Here is a 27,930-nt window from a genome sequence, read left to right as displayed (position 1 = left end):
TTCTCCTTGATCTCATTCATTGGTCCTCACTCACAGTGCATGATCGTTGGTTCATAGATCAAATAATAAATCGAGAGATTGTGTAACTAAATTCAAAACGTTCCTTTCTGTGGGCTGCGTGAATGAGTTCTAATACCTATCCATACCATTAATTCATGTATTTCTTAAAGTAGAAGTGTAGGTTTTAAACAGTGCATACACTTAAACTGATGTTTTTAGTTGTCTAAAATAAGTTAAACTGCTGCCACCCCACAGCCGTACATTGCCTAGCTTCAATGCTGGTCCTCTTGTGTTTCTATAAACTGCCATCTAGTGTAGGTATTACTCTATGGATGAGTTTCTCATAGAAACACACTTCAAACCGTCCAAACTAGCCCTTTAAGTCTACGCATGGAGATGTACCGACCACATAATACAGGGAGCAGTGGTGAGGGGGGGCCTCATGATTTGTAATGAACATCAATGCTGCATGTTGTATTGAGTTCAGTAGTTGTAATGTTAAATTGCCTTATAGGTCAAAGGGGTTTGCAGAGGTGCTTTAGGTACTCTGGCACCATGTGTTGCTTGGATCCAGAACATTAAAGAGTGTGTTGTTGACAGTCATACAAAATCAAAATGCTGATTTAAATTAATTTACTTCACCAACTGAGATCCGCCTGCAGGGGATGGTTTCAAAGAAAACACGCTCACTCAACATTTACAGTGGAACGTGGTTGCAATTTTCGGATTAAATGATTGATTGAATGAAAATGTTTATGACTAATACATTTAAGAAAACAAACTCATACTCACAGATACAGTATGTACACATAAGTTTCATCACCATCCACCAATATGCAAAGGCTTTAAGCCTTGTCTTTAGAAGTCTATAGAAAACCATTTGCTTCCTTCAAATCCTGGAGATGGAATTAAACTGATTCTGCAATATTTTGTAAAATGAACTAATTCTGTTATAACAGATCAGTCATTTCTGCAACCAATCTACAGATTTTGAAAACATAGTATTTGTTTTTGTTTAATTTTGTTTAATGTGGGTATAATCAGGGGTACACATAACTGGTACGCAGGTACGTATGCGCGGCAAAAATCGGAAATGCGTAACGTCACTTGTGTCACTACGCGCCTTTGCTTACCGACGGACCTGTGAAGCTTTTCCAGGAAGCTTAGACCACTGGACGACTAAGTTGGTGCCGTGTGCACAGACGGGGCTGCTGTTAACGTCGGTATGTACAACGGAATTGTACCTAAACTACGCCAACGGGCTGCGGTGGGAAAGTCCCCTGTGCACACTCTGTACCCCGCACACACACTGCAGAACTGTGCAAAATCACCTGATCACAACATTCACGCTCTGTGGTCAAGCTGCTGCAGCAGGGTGGAGCAAAACACACAGTTGCAAACTTCCTCAGGGTGTTAATGGAAGAGTTTGAAATCAGACTGAGGTGGAAGATGTACTCAGATCGTGTGTAGGAATACTCTGTTACAGTAAAACTCCTGCATTCAAAATGTTCCTCAAGTAAAAGTAGAAAAGTATTATCATCAAAATATAGTTAAAGTAGCGACAGTAAAAGTAGTCATTGTGCAGATTGGTCCATTTCAGAATAATATATATGATATGTTTTATAATGATTGATCATGAAAGTGTTCTCAAAGCTGGTAAAGGTGCAGCTAGTTTGAATGACTTTGTATACTGCAGGGTAGCTTGTGAATTTACTCCAGGAGGAACTAAAGTCTGATTTAACACTTGGTTATATTTCACATCATTCATCCACATCTGTAAAGTAACTAAAGATATTAAATACATGTAGTGGAGGAAAAGTACACCAGTTACCTCTGAACTGTAGTGGAGTAGAAGTACAAAGTAGCATCAAAGTCAAGTAAAGTACAAATATCTCAAAATTGTACCTAAGTACAGTACTTGAATAAGTGTACTTAGTAACTTCCCACCTCTGAAATCAGATATGACTTCAAGTCATGTGATCATTTCTTAGTATTTGATCCTTCAACTTGGCCTCAGGAAATGCAAGGACTTCACAGTTTTGGCAACAAGTTTTGGAGAAAGCAAATCGGAAGCTTAAACAGGGACAGTGAGGAAGACTGCAGCATCTTCATCATCTACCATGCAAGAAGTGTAAATAGAGGACAGTGAAGGAGACACTGAGGAGGACAGTGAGGAAGACTGCACTTATTAACACCACGCTACGTGTGGGGTGAGTACCAAACGCTGTCTCCTGGTACTCATCTGAGTAACTCACTAAAAAAGTTATGTGCACCCCTGGGTATAATGGTTTTTACATAAGGGAGGATTTTGAGAATGTTGTTCTCTTAAATGATATCCATAGAAAGACAGATGGTGTGTTGTCTGCAGGGGCCGAGCAGAGGTGGCCCCTGACCAAGTGTCTGAAGAGGGTCGGGGGCTGATCCTGCTGGACGAGGTGCAGTGCCAGGGACCAGAGGCCACTCTACTGGCCTGCACCCACTCTGAATGGGGCCAACACGACTGCTCCCACAGGGAGGATGTGGGTGTCCGCTGTGAGAGGGGGGGTGGAACCAATGAGATACCAGGCCTTACTATTGGTAAGTACACACCTTCACAGTCGGTGTGAATGTGTGTGAATGTTAGCTTCCCCCTGCCTCAGTATGAATGTGTGTTCATGGGTGAATGATGACTTGTATACAGTGGTGTAAAGTAACTAAGTACATTTACTCAAGTACTGTTCTTAAGTACAGTTTTCAGAGACTTCTTTGATTGAGTATTTCCATTCTATGCTACTTTGTACTTCTACAATTCAAAGGTACTCCACTACATGTATTGAATACCTTTAGTTACTTTACAGATGTGGATGAATGATGTGAAATATAATCAAGTGTTAAATCAGACTTTAGTTCCACCTGGAGTAAATTCACAAGCTACCCTGCAGTATACAAAGTCATTCAAACTAGCTGCACCTTTACCAGCTTTGAGAACACTTTCATGATCAATCATTATAAAACATATCATATATATTATCCTGAAATGGACCAATCTGCTGAGTACTTTTCCCCGTACTTTTCGCGTTTAGTTCCGTTAGTACCCCTTATGTCGCGTTCACACCAAAAAGAATACTGAGTGCCGGGAACTTTTACCCCCATTTTTAGTGCCTGCTGAGAGATGGTACTTTCCTGGGGGAAAAAGTGCCCCAGTTCTGATTGGCTGGGCGAATTGCAAACCACGCCCCGTAAAACTCTGAAATGTTTTGTAGAGCCGCCATTTTATTATCCTCGCATTAGCATTATTAGCATTAGCATTCGCCCAGCGCACAAACGCAGAGAGACTAACTTATGGCAACACAAAATAAAACATGGGAGCGGTGGAGATGAGGTGTCGGCGTTCTGGCGATTTACTCGGAAGGCTTCAGTAGAAGCTGCTGGGAGTCCCAGCAGCTTCTACTGAAGCCAGTCCCCAACTCCGGGGACCTCCGGCCGGGGACTTCGGGTGGCAGTATACACCGTGAAGTTGTTTGCGGCCTGCCAGTAAACCCAAAGCAGAAGAAGACGAAGTGACGTCAGCGGCTCATTTGCGTAATCTTCCCTCAGGGAACTTATTCCGGTGTGAACGCGATCTGTACTAAGTGCCCTGGGGTAATAAGTGCCGGGCACTAAGTACGGCAAAGTACTTGGTGTGAACGCAGCTAATGACTACTGTTACTTTTGGTACTTTAACGAATTTTACTTGTAACAGAGTATTCCTACACTGTGGTACTTCTACTTTTACTTCAGTACAAGATCTGAGTACTTCTCCCACTTCTGCTTGTATATGTAAAGAAGTCGAGTAGAGAAGTCGTAAAGACTGGATGAAGCGCTATATAAATGCAGACCATTTAAGAGTATTAAACATGTAGAGGCATCAGAATAGCCTCAGGACAGGCACATCATCAACAATACGAGGCATGTTTCCCTGAGATGTTTGTGTGCAGGCCCTCTGCTGCGATTGGTAGCTGGAGAGAGCAGGAAGGAGGGCAGAGTGGAGGTCTTCATCAACGGCCAGTGGGGGAGCGTCTGCGATGACGGCTGGAATGATGTCCATGCAGCTGTGGTTTGCAGACAGCTTGGATTCACGTGAGTACCATTACACCCTCACTGACATCAGGAAGCCCATGCACTTTCTAAATTGGAAATAGTTCATCCTCTAGAGCAGTGGTTCTCAACTGGTCAGGCCTCGGGACCCACTTTTTCCTTTGTCAATAAATCGCGACCCGAAGTTTTGAACCACTCAAATCTATTCAACAAAAAATCGTGCTGTAATATATACGCTTTTCAGCATACAATATGAATTAAAGTGAAGTACAGTGCATATATCCCTTCACAGAACTAAATAATGCTTTTAAATAAGGTTTAATGAGATGATGGAATCAAAGCTGAACTGTATAACATCAAAAGGCACACATGCTGAAAACCCAACCCCAGCAGGGGGTCTGGAGGGATTCTCCCACAGGAGATTTTTTGAAATACTAACATATAAACTACGCATTCTGGTACACTCTGAGAAGAAAATAAATAAATGTATTACTACCCGACATATTAATAATATTTTATGCCATTGTTAGTTTTTCACTTTGTTCTGACAGCTTGCTGCTCCACACAGAGAGAAGAGCAAAGAGGAGAGAGTCTGTGTGACTTACTTTAAATTGTGGGTAAGGGTAGATAGCTCCCATTGTTCTGTGACCTCTGACCTGTCAGTCATCAAACCGGGGGTCATATTTCATTATGTGTTCATTTGTATCTGAAGTTGTACCCATGGATGTATAAAGAATAGTTCTACCGCAAAGTTATTCTCCGTGGGGACTTCCGGCAACAATCTTGATTCTGATTGGCCAGAAGACTCGAAAAAACATCAGCATAGATGTTTTATTGAGAAGATGATCACTACGTGAGAGAAGTTTTCAAAACCGTTTATGGTCTCCGATACTTCCAGTCCAACGCCTACTGCATGCACAGCGTTAGAAAATCGGGCCTTCAAAATAAAAGTTTGACTTTATTTTTCCAAAAGAAATTGTATTTTGAATCTACTCTTCAAACACCTTAAATTAAGATTACTCCTTGATTGACTTTTAAAATATGTATTTTAGCCAGAAGAATGGTTGTATTTATTAACTGTGTGCGGTCTTCATCTAAAAGCCCAAATAAAATATATGAATATTGCTGCCAAATAATTATTGATTTGTGTGGAAAACATTTTCATTATTACGATTATTATTTTTTTAATCCTCTTTTCCTTTCTCTTTCTCGACCCTCCTTAGCAACGGTCATTACAGTCCTTGACAGCGGTCTGTTCTACTGGATTAACAACGTTTCACATGTTCTGAATTGACCAATCAGAACTTTATTTAGCCTCCGTATTGTTTATGGTTGAATGTGGGCCGCGAAAACCTTTCTGATTCTTAAGTGGGCCCTGAGTTGAAAAAGGTTGGGAACCGCTGCTCTAGAGGACATGCTGCTATGAAATCAGAACATTTATCTTTATTTAAAGGTCCCATGTCATGGCCATTTCTACTGATCATAATTCCATTGTTGAGGTCTACTAGAATAGATTTACATTGTTCAATGTTCCAAACTCACATTGGTTTCTCATACAGCATCTCTGTATAGTATGTGTATTCACTCTCTGTCCTACACGGCTTGTTGGAGCTCCTGCCCCCCCTCCCTGTGAGCCCAGTGTGCTCTGATTGGTCGGGACGTTGCGAGGCTCGCTGCTCAGTGAGCTGGCTTACTGGTGTGGTTTCCGGGTTGGCGATACAGCGCGAAACTCATCCTGAGCACACACAAACACTCACAGCCGAAGTAAAAACAATAAGTGTGGCTTGATATTGAGTAAGAAAAAGGTTTATAAACGCTGTGAGAATGGGTCTGCAGAGAGCATTTCTCCGCAATCCCAACTCGACTATTACCAACCAGGGAGCTCTATGCAAGTCAATGGGACTCCCTGTTAGTTGAAAATGTACGCTAAAGGTCCCCCCACTGCGTTTGATAGTGACGCCAAGGGATCCTGGTGTGTGAGAAGCGTCGCGGATTGGTCCATTTTGGTTCCCGGAAGAAACAAATGGAAAAAGAGAAATGTTCAACGAGGCGTTCTGGGGCAGCATAGACAGGTCTTTTCTGTGTTCGAGTTTTACTCGCTACAGGGTGTACTTTGAGGGTTTGTGACTTTGCAGACCGTTTACATGCAGAAAAACCTTCATAACACACAAGGGGACGGGTAATAACCGGAAAAGCATGACATGGGACCTTTAAAGGGGACCTATTATGCAAAATCCACTTTTTCATGTCTCTTCTACATCAACATGTGTCCCCTCTGTGTAAAGAGACTCTGAACGTTTCAGGAACAAAGATTCTCTGTCTTTTTGTCCTGATCCATTTATATAAAAACTAGGGCTGTCAAGTCAACGCGTTAATAACGCGTTAACGCAAAAAAAAATTAACGCCACTAATTATTTTAACGCGATTAACGCATGTGTATTTATTGTCCTCGGCCGCCCCGTAGTTTCAGAGCGCATCAAGTTTAAAATACCATCTACAAGCTGATGCTGACAGCCCCGCTCCTCCCGCCCGCTTGTGGCAGACCACACTTCCACGCTCACCGGCAGGCCCGGACTGGCCATCGGGAGGACCGGGAGGGTGTGTGTATGTGTGGCGCGACTCGAGCGAGACACACCTTACGTGTTGTTGTTGTTAGCATCTGGTGCTAGCTAGCTGCGCTAACGGATATAAGTAGCTGTTTCAATGAAAACAGAGGAGCGACATTTCGCCGACAACTGCGCCGAGCACTTGACTTTATGCAGGTAGCCAGACACTGGGACATTGTACGAAAAGTCAGCAGACTCAGCACAATAAATAAATGTATTACTACCCGACATATTAATAATATTTTATGCCATTGTTAGTTTTTCACTTTGTTCTGACAGCTTGCTGCTCCACACAGAGAGAAGAGCAAAGAGGAGAGAGTCTGTGTGACTTACTTTAAATTGTGGGTAAGGGTAGATAGCTCCCATTGTTCTGTGACCTCTGACCTGTCAGTCATCAAACCGGGGGTCATATTTCATTATGTGTTCATCTGTATCTGAAGTTGTACCCATGGATGTATAAAGAATAGTTCTACCGCAAAGTTATTCTCCGTGGGGACTTCCGGCAACAATCTTGATTCTGATTGGCCAGAAGACTCGAAAAAACATCAGCATAGATGTTTTATTGAGAAGATGATCACTACGTGAGAGAAGTTTTCAAAACCGTTTATGGTCTCCGATACTTCCAGTCCAACGCCTACTGCATGCACAGCGTTAGAAAATCGGGCCTTCAAAATAAAAGTTTGACTTTATTTTTCCAAAAGAAATTGTATTTTGAATCTACTCTTCAAACACCTTAAATTAAGATTACTCCTTGATTGACTTTTAAAATATGTATTTTAGCCAGAAGAATGGTTGTATTTATTAACTGTGTGCGGTCTTCATCTAAAAGCCCAAATAAAATATATGAATATTGCTGCCAAATAATTATTGATTTGTGTGGAAACATTTTCATTATTACGATTATTATTTTTTTAATCCTCTTTTCCTTTCTCTTTCTCGACCCTCCTTAGCAACGGTCATTACAGTCCTTGACAGCGGTCTGTTCTACTGGATTAACAACGTTTCACATGTTCTGAATTGACCAATCAGAACTTTATTTAGCCTCCGTATTGTTTATGGTTGAATGTGGGCCGCGAAAACCTTTCTGATTCTTAAGTGGGCCCTGAGTTGAAAAAGGTTGGGAACCGCTGCTCTAGAGGACATGCTGCTATGAAATCAGAACATTTATCTTTATTTAAAGGTCCCATGTCATGGCCATTTCTACTGATCATAATTCCATTGTTGAGGTCTACTAGAATAGATTTACATTGTTCAATGTTCCAAACTCACATTGGTTTCTCATACAGCATCTCTGTATAGTATGTGTATTCACTCTCTGTCCTACACGGCTTGTTGGAGCTCCTGCCCCCCCTCCCTGTGAGCCCAGTGTGCTCTGATTGGTCGGGACGTTGCGAGGCTCGCTGCTCAGTGAGCTGGCTTACTGGTGTGGTTTCCGGGTTGGCGATACAGCGCGAAACTCATCCTGAGCACACACAAACACTCACAGCCGAAGTAAAAACAATAAGTGTGGCTTGATATTGAGTAAGAAAAAGGTTTATAAACGCTGTGAGAATGGGTCTGCAGAGAGCATTTCTCCGCAATCCCAACTCGACTATTACCAACCAGGGAGCTCTATGCAAGTCAATGGGACTCCCTGTTAGTTGAAAATGTACGCTAAAGGTCCCCCCACTGCGTTTGATAGTGACGCCAAGGGATCCTGGTGTGTGAGAAGCGTCGCGGATTGGTCCATTTTGGTTCCCGGAAGAAACAAATGGAAAAAGAGAAATGTTCAACGAGGCGTTCTGGGGCAGCATAGACAGGTCTTTTCTGTGTTCGAGTTTTACTCGCTACAGGGTGTACTTTGAGGGTTTGTGACTTTGCAGACCGTTTACATGCAGAAAAACCTTCATAACACACAAGGGGACGGGTAATAACCGGAAAAGCATGACATGGGACCTTTAAAGGGGACCTATTATGCAAAATCCACTTTTTCATGTCTCTTCTACATCAACATGTGTCCCCTCTGTGTAAAGAGACTCTGAACGTTTCAGGAACAAAGATTCTCTGTCTTTTTGTCCTGATCCATTTATATAAAAACTAGGGCTGTCAAGTCAACGCGTTAATAACGCGTTAACGCAAAAAAAAATTAACGCCACTAATTATTTTAAACGCGATTAACGCATGTGTATTTATTGTCCTCGGCCGCCCCGTAGTTTCAGAGCGCATCAAGTTTAAAATACCATCTACAAGCTGATGCTGACAGCCCCGCTCCTCCCGCCCGCTTGTGGCAGACCACACTTCCACGCTCACCGGCAGGCCCGGACTGGCCATCGGGAGGACCGGGAGGGTGTGTGTATGTGTGGCGCGACTCGAGCGAGACACACCTTACGTGTTGTTGTTGTTAGCATCTGGTGCTAGCTAGCTGCGCTAACGGATATAAGTAGCTGTTTCAATGAAAACAGAGGAGCGACATTTCGCCGACAACTGCGCCGAGCACTTGACTTTATGCAGGTAGCCAGACACTGGGACATTGTACGAAAAGTCAGCAGACTCAGCACGGATAGTGCGCGCAACATGATTGCAGCATCCAGGCAGCTCCCGTTCGAGCATACATGCCTTGAGCTGCACATAGCTCCAACGATCCATCACAGTGTCTCTACATTCTCACACACACACACACACACACACACACACACACACACACACACACACACACACACACACACACACACACACACACACACACACACACACACACACACACACACACACACACACACACACACACACACACACACACACACACACACACACACACACACACACACACACACACACACACACACACACACACACACACACACACACACACACACACACACTTTGTATTGTATTATTGTATGAGAGAGGTTCCAGGTTGAATTGAGGCGAATATTTGTAATGTTCAGAGGTTGTTGTGTTTAATATTCATGAGAATATTTGTCATTGTTCAAATGATAATAAACAAACATATAAAGCATATTTGTCCACTCATATGTTGATAAGAGTATTAAAAACTTGAAAAATATCCCTCTAAGGTACATTTAGAACAGATACAAAATGTGCGATTCATTTGCGATTAATCGCGATTAACTATGGACAATCATGCGATTAATCGCGATTAAATATTTTAATCGACTGACAGCCCTAATAAAAACCTGTCTGAAAATGAGCTGATCAGATTTTGGCCACTTTATGATGTCATAACGATTTTTTGTCTTGTGTAACCATTAGCCAATCACCAACCAAGGTAACCCCCCCCCCCCTTATCACCTGAATCTCCTCCTAGAGCACCATTGAGTTCTTTTTAACCAAATATCTCTCAGAGCGGCGTGGGGAGGGGCTCCTTATTTTCATCTAAAGGCCCTGACACACCAAACTGACACCAAAGAACACGTCCCGACGGACCCGACTGCTGTTATGGGATGCTGCAATGATCTGTTTGGTGTTTCGAGCCAAACACTTCAGAGACATGTTCTGTATATATATGAGACCTGTAATATATTGATGAAAAACAGTATAATAGAGGACCTTTAATTTCAGTTTGTTATTTTTTAAAGCCTAAAGCATCTTAACTGCTGCGTTGATGGCCGTGAAATCTTGTACACACAATTGTGAACTCCAGAGGATGAATCCTGTTGGCTTCTGAGCTGCCAGTTCGCAACACAGCAGGTTGACGTCTTTAGTCCAGGAAAAGGATCAAAAGGTCTTGGCAATTTACTGGATAGGATAGCATTTGGTTCAAACGTTTATGTTCTGTCTTAATTACTTATGTTAGTCCTCTGACTTTTTCCATCCTGTTGGATAAAACTGTTCTCAGAAATACAGCAAACTGCTGTCATCTAACTGGGATGAAATAAAGCAAGAATAAAAGTTAATTAAATGATGCAGAAAGGAAGATTTGAAAACAGATTTAACATGACAGTCAATATAAAGCTTCTTTTTTTTAAAGATAAAAACTAGATGGTTTATACTGGTTTATATTTGATTTGATTACATGAATTAATGTTGAAGTTGAGATTTACCTGAAATATTTTAACTGCTACTGTGTAAACGGAAAAAGCACCTTATTGTTTAAAGTGTTTGCAAACCCAATGTTATTGCACTTTTGTTCATATAGCAGTACTTTTTAAATAAAGGTGTGCAATACACTACTTTTGAATTCATTATTGAATTTTGCTCATAACAATGCGATTAATCGAGATTTAAAATTATTATCGCTGCCCAGCACTGGAATTAACACATGAGAAGGTAGGATCACAGTCAGCAGACACAATGAAATACATTCACTTCAGTGCCCCTGAGATTGGAGAAAGTAATGTCAAACTGCATTTATATTTAAAACGTGAAAGATTCTAAAGATGCTGTGTGTGGTCCTGACCTCCAGCGGTGTGGCTAAAGCTCGCTCCATGGCGTACTTTGGAGAAGGTCAGGGTCCCATCCACCTGGACAACGTGCGCTGCTCGGGCACAGAGACGTCTTTAGGCCAGTGTGCGGCTGCGGGACAGGACGGCCATGACTGCCGCCACAGTGAGGACGCCGGGGTCATCTGCGACTACACCCTGGACCCTCTGGGGGCCGGGGCCCTGCAGACCTGTGGCCTGAGGCTCAACAACCAGAGGAGGCGCCGCAGGATCATAGGGGGGGATAAGTCCCTGAGGTCAGTGCACACACACACACACACACACACACACACACACACACACACACACACACACACACACACAGCTGCCGCTTCTGGTGAGTTTTAAATAAATATATAGCTAGGATAATTATTTGTATATTTGTGACAGTTTAAAGGGTTGTTCAAATGTATGTATTTTAAACAAACCCATGGGGTTGTTCAAAAACTGCTGCATGACAGTTAATTATTGACACATGAAATAAATTAAGTGTATTTTGGTAAATTATTCTCACATGTTAACTCGCCCAAAGCCCTCTGACTGACAGAAGCTCAGTACTGCTGACAAAGATGCGCTTCCTAGGTCGCCTCCATATCCCTCTTACATTACATTACATTGCATTTAGCTGACGCTTTTATCCAAAGCGTCTTACAATAAGTGCATTCGACCAAGAAGATACAAACTTGAAGAAAACAGAATCATATAAGTACAACAGGTTTCATAGAGCCAAAACATTTAAAGTGCTACTCAACTAGCTTTAGATAAGCCAGTCCCTTATTAAGTGCTTTGTTAGTAATTCTATCGCTCGAAGTGGAGTCGAAAGAGATGAGTTTTTAGTCTACGCCGGAAGATGTGTAAGCTTTCTGCTGTCCTGATGTCAATGGGGAGCTCATTCCACCATTTTGGAGCTGGGTCCAAAATGGTGGAATGAGCTCCCCATTGAGCTCCCCATTGACTACGAGGGGGACCCAAGTTCCCATCACCATTGCTGATGGGAACTTGGGTCCCCCTCGTAGAACTTGGGTCCCCCTCGTAGTGCGGGTGCAGCGAGCCGTTTGGCTTACCACCTTCTCCACAAAGGAACCAGGCACAATGCTTCAGTAATGACGGGCAATAAAAAGATGCTGATATTGGACGGCTAAGATACTGCTACTATGTGCCAAAGAATTTGGTTTAATATAATTCACATATCATATAACACTAAGGCACAAACTTTTTTTTTTGTGATCACATTTTTTAACCTGTTGAACCCCATCCCTGTTTTTCAGGTCTCAGGCTCGAAAATGACATTTCCAGAACAAATGACCATAACTACACTTCTAAAAGGGGAAAATTAATAATCTTTTTTCTCAAAGTAATGATAAACCTTTGAGTTGGATGTAGAAAAGTCAGAATCAATATAGATGTTTTTTATTTTAGAGAAAATTCAGATTGAACATAGTAAAAAACTGTAAATTATACTGTCCGTCCAAAAATTCTTTTTTACTTATAGTGAAAACCACCCTTGAATGATGGGATGGTAGACTACAAGCTTTAGGAATCCAAAGTACAACATATAATAAGTACCTTGTATCAAGATTGATGCAAAACAAGTGACATTTGACCTTTTTAGAGAGATTTAGCAACAAAAAAACACTTCTGCGGTCATTTGGGTGGATTTTCCATATCTCTGGCCCCCCTTGGTCGATTTTGCTGATTGAGATCTCTTTTCAACCGTCAGAGCCAATGGAATCGAGGGACATTTCCACATACACACACAGGTTACCAAATAAGGAGTGAGAGTGACGCGTAGAAAAACCGGAAGCTGCGCTAACCTCTGGTGGCTACCATTAGCAGCTAATTTTTATTCTCCGATTTCTGCATAAAAATTGAATTATGGATTATCAATCATTTTTGACAGACACATTGGATTAACCTATGGATTAACCTTCAGCCGCGTTTTTTCTCGTTTTAATGCCATTGAACACGACTTTTGATCAGAATAACAGCTAAGGTGAGACGATCTCCGTGTTTTGCTACCTAAAGCTACGTCGTGTGTTGTCTGTATTTGCTTCCCCTGTCACGAGTTCTGATCGCTCAGTGATGATCCTTATATTTCTATAATCTGTGGACTCTCAGGATGTTATCTAAGCTTGTTTATGCAGATCCAATAAGTATATCGATCGGTATAGCTAGAGTTCTGTGCAAACGGCCTTAATGATTTTTTCGCTCGTGGCTAATTCAGGGGCTCAGCGTTAGCTTTGTGGTTTTTTTTGCATAAAAAATGATCAGTTAGCTGAGTTTCTTCCCGTTACATGGATATGAAACATTCATAGTTTATTAAATATTAAGAAGCCCTCAGACGCTGTTTCCTGCAGATGACACGTTTTTCCCCCCGGTACCGGGGGGATGGGGTTCAAAATGTATTAAACAAATGGTACAATCAATAACATCAAATGCAATACAGTACAAAACAGCACAAAACAAATCGAAAGAAAGAAACAAAACCCAGTGACGCCCAGAACATATGTAGATAAGTACTAAAAGCCTCTACGTCACATAGAGTGCAATTTGGATCAGCAATTATTTTCATTAAACAAAGCTTCCTAGGCGTGAGGTAAACTCTATGAGTGAAATTATAATGTATGTGCTGGTGGTCAGGATTCCTAGAAGCTATTAGTATATTGGACCAGACTTCATCCCAATCAAACTCTGGATCCAGATCTGGGATATCGGCCCTTCATATCGCCTCTAACGCCAGGGGTCTATAAGCGTGTTGTGAAATGAACCAGTAAAGTTTGGAAACAAGGCCACTTGTACCTCTAGTGGAGTGTAGAATTGTATGCAGCGGGTGTGGTGATAGAGGACTTTGCAATGGAATACCGCTAGCCCTTAAAGCCGACCTCAAATGTAAATAAAAGAAAAAGGAGGAACGAGGTAAATCAAATTCTGTACACAGCTCCTGAAACGAACGCAGACCTTCATCTCCATAGACGATCCCCAATATATGAACCCCTCTCACTTTCCACTGATGAAACTGAATGGGATGGCCCCCAATCAACAATCTGGCATTGTTAAATAATGGGGAACATGGATTCCAAGCATAGGGGCAGCCACATAGTTTCTCTACCGCCCTCCAGACAGACAGCAATTGTGATACAATGGGGCCGAACCTGCAACGACACTGCGCAATAGGAATGTTCGAATACAAAAGATCTTGAAGGGTGTAAGGATGCACTAGACTCTCTTCCAGGGCCCGCCATGACACTGATGTCTCCGACTGGAGCCAGGTTAATAAGGGTCTAAGCGTGAAGGCCCAATAATAGTGTTTAATATTTGGGAGAGACAAACCCCCGGCCTGTCTGTCCCGCTGCATTGTAGAGAGCTTGATGCGTGGGCGTTTGCCTTGCCATACCAATTTCGTCACAGCTGTCTGTAGCTTGCTCCAATACTGAGTTGGTGGAGGAAGAGGTAGCATTGAACTAAAAAAATGAACTCTGGGTAGAATGTTCATCTTGATTATTGATACACGGCTGCGAAGTGAATTAGGAAGTGAGGACCATCTATCCAAATCAGAAATTATTTTATGAAGCGTGTTACCATAGTTATTTTTAACTATTGTCTGAATCGAAGGAAAAACGTCTATCCCCAGGTATGTAAAAGTTTTGACAACTGGGATAGATGGAGAGACAGGTGCATCGATCATTGCCTCGTTCAGTGGCATCAAAGCAGATTTCTGCCAATTTATCTTAAACCCAGAAAGCTGACCATATCGATCGACAATAGACAGTATTCTTGGGATACATTGTACAGCATTGCCCAAATACAATAGCACATCATCAGCATATAACGAAAGATGATGATGCGTACCATTAATAGAGATTGGGGATAACGTGACTGACGAATGGTCTGTGCCAGCGGCTCAAGTGACAGCGCAAATAGCAAGGGGCTTAGCGGATAGCCTTGCCTTGATCCTCTCGAGATAGCAAAAGATGGGGAGCATACCTTGCCTGTAAGCACCATAGCTGTTGGGTTTTTATATAGCACCTTGACCATGTCAATAAAAGGGGCGCCAAAGCTCATTGCCCCGAGTACCAACCACAAAAAGGGCCATTCTAGGCGATCGAAGGCCTTCATCGCATCAAGTGAGAGAACTGCAGCTGGGGAAGGTAGATGTTGGGCCCCATCTATGATGTGTAATAGCCTCCTTACATTGTCAGCGGCTAGCCTGGATTTTATAAAGCCTGTCTGATCGCTATGTACTAGATCCGTCATGTGAGACTGAAGGCGCCTAGCCAGCACTTTGGCATAGATCTTTACGTCAGTGTTTAAGAGTGAGAGGGGCCTGTAACTAGTACACTCTGTCGGATCCTTGCCTTTTTTAAGAAGCAAGGATAACAGGGCAGTGTTGACGTCTCTCAAAAATGAACCCTCCTTAATAGAAAATAATATCATCTCTACAAGCAAGGGGCCGAGCAAGGGCCAAAAGGTGAGATAACATTCGGGTGGAATACCATCTGGGCCTGGCGACCTGCCCTTACGCATGTCCATTACTGCTTTCTCAATTTCGTGGTGTGTGATGGGGGCATTCAGATTTTCAGAGTCGCTGACAGAAAGAGACTCCATTTGGATATTATTTTAAAAATCATCGCATGGACAAAGCCACTCTCCGAACTGTACAGATCCTTGTAGAAAGAAACAAAGGTGGTGTTCACGCTCTTGGGATCGGTTAGAACAGTGCCATCTATAGATTTAACACTAAAAATATCAGCAAAATGTTAATTGGTCCGAAGCCTCAAGGCCAGCAGGTGGCTAGGTCTGGCGGAGTGGAAGTAGTAAGTCTGTCTGGTTCTGTGCATAAGAAATTCTGAACGGCGTCTGAGGAGAGAATTAATTTCTTTTTTGATCAGGTCTTTTTGGAGCGCAACAGAAAGCAGCATATTTTAGTTCTAATGCTTCCAATTTAGCTGCACGTTCCTTGTTTCGGGTGGATGCGTACAGAGTGGTGTTGCTTCTAATAAAGCCCTTTGTTGCCTCCCACAAAAATCTCGGGTCAGACACTGACCCCTTGTTGAACCCCAGAAACTCGCGGAGGTTAGTCTCAAACTGAGACTTGTATGTTTCGTCACGCAGCAGTGAGGAGTTAAAACGCCATCTGGGAGCTCTAGTGGGGACAGCCCTAAGTGTGACAGAACAGTAGATGGGTTTGTGATCAGTCCATGTAACTGGTATATAGAAAGCCTTCCGAACATTATGAAATAGATCTTTGGACGCAAAGAGAAAATCTAGCCTAGAAAAGGATTTATGTCTACCTGAGAAAAAAAGAGTAATCTTTTATGGAGGGATTCTTCACACGCCAGATGTCTATCATATTTGTTTGGGCCGCCCACTGGCGTAACGCATCAGAAGCGAGACGTTGGTCTCTACTCTCTGCCCCACCCGTTCTATCCATGTTGCTATCCCATATTGCATTGAAATCTGCGCCCATAACCAGACGAAAGCCTGTGAGATCCCGTAGAGTTTTGGTTAATAGGTCATAAAAGCCAGCCTCGAAAGTGTTGGGAGCATAGGCAGAAATCAATGCAATATTCTGCCCGTCCAGACGAATCTTGGCAATGGCCAGTCGCCCCTCTTTGTCCGTCCAAGAGCCGATCAGATCAAATTTCAGCTTGCGCCTACAAACTATCATCACACCCTTGGTCTTCGTAGGAGCAGACGAAAAGACAATACGGTGATAGAGCCTATTTGCAAAGCGGGCCGCATCCTTGCGGAGTAAATGTGATTCCTGTATCATGGCAAAGTCAATATTTATCTTATGCAAAAATCCTAAAATAGTGGTCCTGTGGGATATTGAGTCCCCTGGCATTAATGGAAATCAAATTGAGATTAGTCATAAGTAGAGTAGTGTAAGAATACAATATAGAGTATAGTCACCTCAACAAGCAGGATATGGTGATCTGGATCCCAAAAACAACCTTCCCCAAAAAAGAAAAAACATAAAACATAAACAAACTCAAAAACAACCCAAGAAAAGTGAGGAGATACACCACTCCTCGACATTCCTGATAAGTCCCTAACTGGACAAACAACTAAAATCTGGGAACTCTAACTGCCTAAGAGGGGCAGCACCATCACCAGCCATTAGAACAGGTGATATCTGTTAACCTGTTAAGCCCGAGAGACCCCGGTACCGGGGCACTGCCGCAACATCTTGCAGGAAACAGTGTCTGAGGGCATGTTCATTTAATAAACTATGAATGTTTTATATCCATGTAACGGGAAGAAACTCATCTAACTGATCATTTTTATTTATTTTTCAAAAAGAAAAACACAATGCTAACGCTGAGCCTTTGAATTAGCAACGAGCGAAAAATGCTAACAGATTACTGCACCGGAAATCACTCACAAAACCTTATTATTTATCTTTTCTCCACATCCATGACATCGTTTCACATTGTGAGGTGACACAGAATCGAAGGGTTATAAACAAAAACAGACATCAAAACATGTGGCGCTAGGTAGCTAAAAATGCTAACATGATTACCTTGGCTCTGTAGTCTGCTCCAAAGTGGTCTTCAATGGCATTAAAACGATAAAAACGCTGCTGAAGTTAATCCATATAGGTTAATCCAATGTGTCTGTGTCCCTTTGAAATGATTTCTGATAATCCATGAGCAATAAAACTGCTTTTCCGTTTCTAGATGTCAGAGCTAGAGTGTAGGTTCACTCTCATGCAAAACTACATGCGCAAAGCCCCCACCTTTTTGTTTTACAACGAGTGTGTGTGGGGGACTCCCCCTTCGATTCTATTGGCTCTAACGGTCAGAAAGAGGTGTCAACCATCAAAATCGACCAAGGGGGGCCAGAAATATGGAAAAAAAAACATTTCCACCCAAATCACCTCAGAGGTGGAGTGGTTTTGGCTAAACCTCTCTAAAAAGGTCAAATGTCACTTGTTTTGCATCAATCTTGATACAGGGTACTTATTATATGTTGTACTTTGGATTCCTAAAGCTTTTAGTCTACTAACCCATCATCCAAGGGTAGTTTTCACTATAAGTAAAAAAATATTTTTGGACAGACACTATAATTTACAGTTTTTTACTATGTAAAATCTGAATTTTCTTTATAATAAAAAACATCTATATTGTTCTGACTTTTCTACATCCAACTCACAGGTTTATCATTACTTTGAGAAAAAAGATTATTAATTTAACCCTTTTAGAAGGGAAGATATGGTCATTTGTTCTGGGAATGTCATTTTCGAGCCTGAGACCTGAAAAACAGGCTCAGGGCTTAACAGGTTAATTGCTAGACAACGATCTACCGAACTGCTGAGCAACGCATCAGCGTAGTGAGTCATCAGAACACATTCAAAAGATCCATCACAACATAAAATAATCAAGATAAAAATAAAAATGTGGGCAAGTAATGTAAGAACATGTGAAATAAACGAAAAAAGAGATACAACGAGATAGTAGTTTGTACCACTTTGACATGGAATGTCGATATACGCCCAGCCGTACAGCCTGCCCGGCACCCACACACACACACTCGCACCAGCACTCTCTCACCAAGCCTATACACATCAGCGTCCGTACACTCTTAACTCCATCCCGCGTATATAGGCACAAACACAGGCCGCGCGCGGCCACCACGCCAACCATCTACCCGCAGGCACGGATGCGCAATTATGGCACTTTGGGAATCCCATACATAATAGACACCCACACTCACAAATACACCGCCAGCGCGACAACCACACACGCAGCCCACACATACACACAGGACAAATTATGCTTGGCTAGGAATGCAAGAGAAAGACTTAACGGTCTACATATGGTCAGTGGTGCATAATAAAAGAATGAAATAAATAAATGTAGAAAGAAAAAAAAAACATCAACAACAACAGACCCATTGAATTGGAGTATAAAGCAGTCCAAAAACGATGGTCTACGTATACGGCCCGCGGGCCGGGGTTCCCCACCCCCGGTCTACGCCGCATCTAGGCAGACAGCGTAACTGAAACTTCAGGTCATTCGGGTAAGCACGTCGGCTAGCTGCTCCTCAACAGCAACAACTGCTCTCCGCGTTTCCGATAGTTCTTTCCGAAGGTCAGTAAAGTGCTTTGTTTGGTCCTCAGATAGCTTTTGAAGAAGATCGAGAATTGCGGTGTTGGTAGGCTCAGTAGCAGCTGGGTCCAACACCGAAATGTCCGGTGAGACATTCGCAGGCTTCGAGCTAGCATTAGCCTTGAGAACCAGGTGTTGTTGAGTTGCATTAACTACGGCTTTCTGAGGTTTTTTAGTATTCGGCATTTTTTAATGTAACAGATGACTATTGGGACTAATAACTCGTGATTGAGATAAAAAGTATCACTGATAGTAAGATATTTAAACAAAATAAATGGTGATGGCGCCGGAGCCACGAACTTAAGCAGCCATCTTCCTCGACGTCGTCACTGCCCCTCCCTAAGGCACAAACTTATAAACAGCAACACCTAAGCTTTAGTTACGGTGTATTAGACAGAGCTTTACGTTTTTGTTTTGTTTTATTTAAGCTAATGTTAGTGATTTGTAAAACAAAAATTGAAAAAGGGCACTTCTCTAATAGGAAGGCAAAATGGCAGGAGCTCGAGCCCCCTTTGAGGACGATCTGTGCCTGCCCGGCAGTCAGAGCTTGATTTACTGTCTTGTGTGTAAATGTTTTATATACAGTAATAGTCAAAAGAAGATGTATGTGTGTGTGTGTGTGTGTGTGTGTGTGTGTGTGTGTGTGTGTGTGTGTGTGTGTGTGTGTGTGTGTGTGTGTGTGTGCGCGTGCGTGTGTGTGTGTGTGTGTGTGTGTGTGCAGGGGGGAGTGGCCCTGGCAGGTGTCAGTGTGGCTGCGCTCTCAGTCCAGAGGGGGCCACCCTCTGTGCGGGGCCTCTCTGATCGGGCACTGCTGGGTGCTGACGGCCGCTCACTGCTTCAAGAGGTAGGGGACAGAGCCCTCTGGTGGACACCTTTCAATGTTTTCAGTTGGTAACACATAATGTTGACATGGAACAATATAATATGTCATTTTGGTAATATCATTTTGAAACAATATATTTATATTTTAAATAATGTTTTTTAGTTGAGTCAACTATAAATAATGAGAAATCCAAAGGACTCTCTGCTGTTAACCTTTTGGCAGTGTTTTTGATGCTTTATCCTGTTACATTGAATGGTCTTCTCTGTGCCCTGCATTGTAGTAAATGTACTTTAATATTAAATAATGATCAATAACATACTTGCTTTGCTCCTCCAGATTTGGCAGTGACCCGACCCGCTACGTGGTGCGCCTTGGTGACTACCATACCGAGGAGCAGGATGACTTTGAACGCACCTTGTCACCTGAACGCATCGTTATCCACAGGAAGTACCACAGTCAGGGCTGGGAGCACGACATCGCCCTGCTGCGGCTCAAAGGCACAGAGGGCAGCTGTGTGGCGTTCAACCCTCACACTGCAGCCGTGTGTCTGCCGCAGGCGGGCAGACGACGGGAGAAGAGGCCTACCGCCTGCGTGATCACCGGCTGGGGCCTCACAGGTAACTTCTTGCTGCACCATCTGTTCCTCTTTCATCCCAACATCACCCAACGTCTTTATTTTACCGTCAGAATCAGAACCAAACGTGATGGCATGTTAATGACAACCAGGGAATAAGTTAAAGAAGCATCACTGACACCGAGTGAGTCCAAGCACACAAGCTTATTGCTCTAAATATCAACGTGTTGCTTTAAAATTAAACAGTGTACAGTGGCGGCTGGTGGAATTGTCTCTAGGTAGGGCTGTGCCACATGCAATCAATTTCAGCAAACATCCCAGTATGACTTAATGCAAAAAAAAACAGGACTTTTCAGTGTTCATTTACCAGTCTTAAATTGTAATGCCTCCATAAACAATTTAAAGGGGACCTATTATGCAAAATGCACTTTTTGATGTCTTTTATACATAAACATGTTTCCCCGGTGTGTAAGGAGACTCACAAAGTTTCGGAAAATACAACCCTCTCTCTTTTCCTCCTTACCCACATCTCTAAAAAAAAAAAAAACGGGGGTGCAAACGAGCAGATCCAGGATTTGGCTCCTATGACGTCAATGGCGAAATGTGGCACACATGACACGTCCCAACCTATCATCTCCGGCACACGTGACACGTCCCAACCTATCGTCGTCTATCTGAATACCCTCTCGCAGCTGTGTGTCTGTTTATTCAGCAGGATGTCTGCAGGAGGCACTTAGAGGAAAGTTGTTATATATAATACATATTGAGTGATCCAGATGCAGACACAAACAGATGATTTCCGGTCCTTTGCTGCAGTTTAGAATTATGTTTATGAGCGTTTACATACCAAGGTTTAATTATTCTGTCAATGGTTGTGGTATGAGCATCTGCCGGGCTGGTGGAATCGGTATGCTCTCTTCCTCCTGTGTCCTCGCCCTTTCCGGTCACCTATGACCCCTTTTATACACCCAGTGAAGCTAACCCCCGCCACCAAGTGTCCAAAATAATATTGCAGTATAAATATAAATTAAATAAACTGACACGCCAACTACACCCATAAAATGGTTCCTACACATATAATGGCACTGTTCTAGCGGTAAACACTTCAGAAAGAACATGTGAAGCTATGTGCTATATCAGAAACAGGGTTGGAAGGGTTACTTTGTAAATGTAATTAGTGCCTGAATACTGAATATATGGCTCTGAAAGTAATCGGAATACAACTACGTGTCTTAAAAAAGTAACGTATTCCGATTACTTTTAGAATACTTTTGGAATACTTTCTTTTTCCATAACAGATGGGTATGTTTTGGTGTACAGGAGACACTTATTTTACTGTTTTAATGGCTTATCAAGAGCACAACTCAAACACAACATCTTGGTGTCATTCTGGACCGCTCCCTCTCATTTGCACCCCACATAAAAAACATCACCCGGACTGCATTCTTCTCCAGTCTCCGCCCTGTCTCAATCCAGCACTGAAGTCCTGGTTCATGCATTTGTCACATCCCGTATTGACTATTGTAATACCATGCTCTCAGGCCTTCCCATCAAACTCCTCAATAAACTTCAAATCATTCAGAACTCTGCTGCCCAGATCATCCCCCGCACCAAATCCTCTGACCACATCACCCCCATCCTCATCCATCTGCATTGGCTACCTGTAAAATACCAGATAGACTTCAAAACCCTCCTGCTCACATTCAAAGCCCTCCACAACCTGGCCCCCACCTATCTGGCTGATTTCCTACACCCCCTCTCTCTCCCTCCGCTCCTCCTCTGCTGGCCTGCTAACTGTCCCGACCCCACGCCTAGTCACGATGGGGGCTCAGGCTTTTAGCTGCTCCCAAACAATGGAACTCTCTCCCCCTTCACATCCGACAGTCTGACACAATCACCACGTCCCTCCTCAAAACCCACCTGTTCAGATCAGCCTACTCACTGTAGTGCTACATGTCTCCTGTTTCCCAACATGTTCCCTGTTATAGTCCTTTTGTACTGTCTTAAACCTTTCCTTAGAATATTTTATGAATTGTAAGGTGTCCTTGGGTGCTTTGAAAGGCGCCTCTAAATAGAATGAATTATTATTATTATTATTATTATTATCTGAAACTATGTAATAACTTTTTCCAGTCACTTGCCCCATGCATTCAGCAGCAGTAGGCCATTCACTTTGATTTTATCCCGTTATGAAATGTCATAATTTCAACAATAAAGAAATGCTACATAAACGTTATCTTGCACATTTTATCGAACCATCTCCGTTTCTAACTTTCAATATATTTTAAAAGAGATCTCTCTCTCTCATCTGCGTGCGGGGGCGGGGCCTCACAGACACGCTGCATCTCTCTCTCTCTCTCCCTCTCTCTCTCGCGCTCACAGACATGCTGCAGCGCCGTGCACTGCATTATCTGCCGGTAATGAATATTACATTTTGTGAGGAAACCTTTCCACCAATAATTCCAATAAGTATTCCAAAATGTATTCACTTCAGGTTTACGAAAGTAACTATAATCAGATTACTCGTTTTTCCAATACAAAGTTAAAGTAACTAAAATCAGATTACTCGTTTTTCCAATATAACGCGAGCTGAATACAGTTACTTGATTTTTGTATTCTGATTACATAACGCCGTTACATGTATTCCGTTACAACCCAACCCTGATCAGAAACAATGAGCGCCGTGTTTTGGGAGTAATATGGTCTGTGTTTACATTAGCAAGCATCGCTAACACTCAGAGCTAACGCTGTACTGGAGAGAATATGTGTAACGTAATGTCCTTGCGGTAAACCCTGCGAAAGAGAAACGTTTGAGCTCCATACTGTTTCAGAAATAATGCTTGAAGTGGTTTGGAACATAATATGGCACTTAATCACGGCAGCGTGTAGCTGAGTTTCTCCCGGTAGAAAACTTTCTTAGCAGGGGAAAGCTGCGTGACGCTACAAAGGGGCGTGGCTAGCAGCAGCTGTTCCATTTAAAGCTACGGTCACAGAATCAGCCTTTTTGGAACAGGGCTGGAATAGAGGGGTATGAGGCATGCTACAATGGGTGATCTGTTTGGTATTTTAAGCAAGACATGTTTTGTATAGGTATGGCCCTACAATATATTTTTCAAATATAGCATAATAGGTCCCCTTTAAGCATTTGAGACTGAGGACTATGTACAAAGACTTTAAAACAATGGCATTAGAAATACTTTCATACATATATGTATTGTTGTGATATTAGGGTCATGCAGAGGCAGATCGCTATCCCTTTAAGAGAGAGAGAGAGAGAGGGGTGTGGCGCGTGCATGTATGTGTGTGTGCATGGTAGAGCGAGCGAGAGTGAAACAAAGCGAGCGAGAGTGAAACAAAGCGAGCGAGAGTGAAACAAAGCAGCAGAAAAATAGGTCTGTCAAGTGTTTCTGTTACAAGAAGAAGAACAGTCAAAGGATGACAGTCAGGAGGTGTAGCTGTCTTATATGCGCGCACATTCAGGTAGGCTCGCCCTGATTGGCCGGCTACGTTTATACAACTTCAGTGTGTGAACGCTCGCGTATCATTGATGAGAGTAGTACCCATAGAGTCCAGTAGAGGGTGGAGCCTGTGTGAGATAGAACCCTTGGTTTTCCAATTCCTGTGCCTTCGTTCCCTCCATTAGCTGTGGAACAGCCGCTGCTGCTCACCGTATTGATCAGTAGACAAACTACAATGATTCAGCAGTCTGTCCTTCCACAACCACCCCCCCCCCTGCAACTCACAGTGTGAACAGTTAACAGCTGCTCAGGGATTATTTAGTTTACAAATGCTGTTTAAGCTTCATACATTAATTAAAAGCATAGACTGTATTTTTATTTAATAAATCAGGTGCCCACTGCTGCATTACAAAATAAATGTATTTAATTAAAGGTCCCATGACATGGCCATTTCTACTGATCATAATTCCATTGTTGAGGTCTACTAGAATAGATTTACATTGTTCAATGTTCCAAAATCACATTGGTTTTCTCATAGAGCATCTCTGTATAGTATGTGTATTCACTCTCTGTCCTAAACGGCTTGTTGGAGCTCCTGCCCCCCCCCTCCCTATGAGCCCACTGTGCTCTGATTGGTCAGCTTGCCCACTCTGTTCTGATTAGTCAACCACCGTTACAGCTGGACATCAGTGTTTATGTGTTACAATGGCGTTTGTTAGCAACCAGAAAATGACACCATTAATGACAAACAGATGAGAATGCTGCGTGGGGTCTGGGTGCCGTGTTGGCGGGACGTTGCGGGGCTCGCTGCTCCGCCCTTTGAGGCTCGAGGAGCGGACAGTGTGAGGTGGATTACTGATGTCGTTTCCTGGTTGCTGCGTGGGGTCTGAGCTCCGCGGGAGTGAGTGTGTGTATGTATGTGCGGAGCCAAACACACACACACACACACACACACACACACACACACACACACACACACACACACACACACACACACACACACACACACACACACACACACACACACACACACACACACACACACACACACACACACACACACACACACACACACACACACACACACACACACACACACACACACACACACACACACACACACACACACACACACACACACACACACACACTCACTCACTCACTCACTCCTGCGGCTGGCTGAGTGAGTGTGTGTTTGTGCGGATTGGTCCATTTGGACCAATTGGTCCAGAGTGACGTCAACCTGCCCTTGAAGAAAAAAATGGAAAAAGAAAAATCTCCAACGAGGCGTTCTGGGGCAGCATAGACAGGTCTTTTCTGTGTTAGAGTTGTACTCGCTACAGGGTGTACTTTGAGGGTTTGTGACTTTGCAGACCGTTTACATGCAGAAAAACCTTCATAACACACAAGGGGACGGGTAATAACCAGAAAAGCATATGATGGGACCTTTAAAATAAAGAAGAATTAAAGTAGCCTAAATATAAACTTTAAAGAAAATTCATTCAGAATGTCTACCTATAAAATATACATTTCAAAATGTATAGTAACACTGTCATCCTGCTAGTAATCTCACATTTTTGAATGTATCAGTAATCTGATTACGTTTTAATGTCTTTGTAATCGAATACAGTTACTTTTTTTTGTAACCTGATTACGTAATCTCGTTACATGTAATCTGGTACTACCTAAACCTGCTACTACAACTGTTCCTATATCTCTTTTGGAACCTTCTAGTGATGCTTTCCTGTGACTGTATGACAGTATGTATTATTATGACTGAGCGTTGTCTTGTCCCGTGTCTCCCTGCTCTCAGACTCGGAGTACTCCCGCACCCTGCTGCAGGCCTGGGTCCCCCTGCTGCCTGCCTGGAGGTGCAAGAAGACGTACGGGGAACGCTTCACCAGCCGCATGCTGTGTGCAGGGAGCCTGTCGGAGCACCACCGGGTGGACAGTTGCCAGGGTGACAGTGGGGGTCCGCTGGTTTGCCAGGGGGAGGGGGGTCGCTGGGTTCTCACAGGAGTTATCTCCTGGGGTCATGGCTGTGGTAACCCTTCCTTCCCGGGGGTGTACACACGTGTTAGCAGGTTTCTGCGATGGATTGACAAAGTCATAAACAAACCCTACAACACCTGATGGCAGGGGCGGACTGGCCATTGGGAATACCGGGAGTTTTCCCGGTGGGCCGGTGCTGTGCGTGGGCCGGAGGGCCAAAAAAACAAAACAAAAATCCTACCGGCCCACATTTGTAAGTGTTCCGGCCACTCCCTTTTTTTTTTTTTTTTGCTTACCTAAATCCTACCGGCCCACATTTGTAAGTGTTCCGGCCACTCCCTGGAGGGGCTGGGCCGTTTTGATAGGCTACCTATGTTCTATCTATCAGATAGTTTCACTTTCACACATCAGGCCCGTAGCAGCTGTCACTGCGCAGTGAACGATCAGGAGTGAGTGACTGATGCCCCTTTCACACCAACACGTTTTCAGCGCCGGCTCGGAGCTAGAGCCTGAAAAGTACTGTTTTTTCCTGTTCACACCTCTTAGCTCCGGAATGCGGTTCACTTCCAGCTCCAAAAAATTGTCGGTCTAGAAGCAAGAGCTTCGGAGCTAAGAGGCGGCGTCGCTTACGTCTCTCTTACGTCGAGGCGTGCAGGAAACTAAACCCACCTCCCCTGAACATGGGTCGACGGTAGAGTCTCGTTATGCCTGCCTACAAGCAGTAGCGCTGAGCAAAGTGACTAGAAGGCAACCACACACTTATAAAAAAAAACACACTTTATAAAGTCAGGCAACACTAACCAGGCTTCGTGTGATTCTGTTTATTTGTACCTTACTTTGACCATCCGTTCGCTGTTATTGATCATTGTGGAGAGCAGGCAGACGTTTTGTTTGTTATTATAGCAGCTATCGGATGGAATCAATACATGGGCTGCACAGGTTGTCATGTCCGACTATCACAAGTAGAATCATAATGAAAAATACGCCGGTAAAATGTGCCTGTAGAAAATGGCTTAGCAAGTAGTCAGTTTAGCTTCGGTTGCTATGCTAACATCACCCATGTTATACCAGAGAAACTTTCATAACAGCGTTGTGATGCCAAACAGCGTCAATTCAGACTGACACACATTCACTCAAAGGTGGGGTAGGTAAGTTTGAGAAACCGGCTCGAGATACACTTTTTGTTATATTCCATGGAATGCTCTTAACATCCCAATAGCAATGAATATCTTAAGTGCTTTGACAAAAAATCCATAAAAAAATATCATCTGTGGAAGCCGTAGTACTGTAAAAAGCACGACCAATCATTTTAGCCGGCCCGGCTAAAATAACTGGATGGCCTACCTGCCTGTCAGCCTTCCATCTGTGCACAAACTTATCTCGTGCCCTCATTGGTCATTTGCGCGTTCGTGTGTGTTGGAGGAGGGGCTCTGTAAGGACGTGGCAGATTTTTTCCGGTTGTGTATTTTCAAATTCTAGTGCACTCGAGCTGGTTTCTCCAAAATTACCTACCCCACCTTTAAGGGGAACTGGGGATATGTATCAGCTGCTTGTGTGACAGTCAGACAGTGAATACTTTAGAGCCGTGTGAGCTAACCCGGAGCTAACGGGAGAATAAACTCCCGTGGAAGAGCAGCCAGCACTGCAGCGGTCGGTAAATGCCGCTGAATAACGTTAATAAACAATGAACCACGGCACTCTGGAGAAAAGCATAAGGTTGGAGAAGTCGTTATTTAATTTAATCTGGCTTCGTAAAATTAAAAGCAACACGATCATCGACCCGACGCAGTCCCCCGTTGTTGTTGTTGTTGTGAGCTCCGTTGGGGAGAAAATCAGCGATGTAAACGGTGACATCATGACGCAGCAGCGGGGTTGGCAGGGAAACGGGG

The 27,930-nt window shown here is 43.3% G+C and overlaps 1 protein-coding gene across 1 annotated transcript in view; it reads left to right on the top strand.

Moving 5' to 3' along the window:
* The window catches only part of si:ch211-51a6.2 (neurotrypsin), a 43,246-nt gene extending 16,959 nt beyond the window's left edge, over window positions 1-26,287 (top strand). The window contains exons 9-14 of the mRNA XM_034142183.1: window positions 2,369-2,577; window positions 3,957-4,098; window positions 11,068-11,340; window positions 19,916-20,038; window positions 20,354-20,634; window positions 25,863-26,287. Coding sequence (XP_033998074.1) covers window positions 2,369-2,577; window positions 3,957-4,098; window positions 11,068-11,340; window positions 19,916-20,038; window positions 20,354-20,634; window positions 25,863-26,182 — 1,348 coding nt within the window. The 3' untranslated portion in view covers window positions 26,183-26,287. The remainder of the gene's footprint in view (window positions 1-2,368; window positions 2,578-3,956; window positions 4,099-11,067; window positions 11,341-19,915; window positions 20,039-20,353; window positions 20,635-25,862) is intronic.
* Window positions 26,288-27,930: the final 1,643 nt, after the last annotated feature.

Source organism: Trematomus bernacchii, unplaced genomic scaffold (assembly GCF_902827165.1).
Source record: "Trematomus bernacchii unplaced genomic scaffold, fTreBer1.1, whole genome shotgun sequence".
In the NCBI taxonomy this organism is placed as follows: Eukaryota; Metazoa; Chordata; class Actinopteri; order Perciformes; family Nototheniidae; genus Trematomus; species Trematomus bernacchii.
The sequence above is the reverse complement of the archived record's forward strand: the minus strand, read 5'-3'. Positions and strand labels throughout refer to the sequence as shown.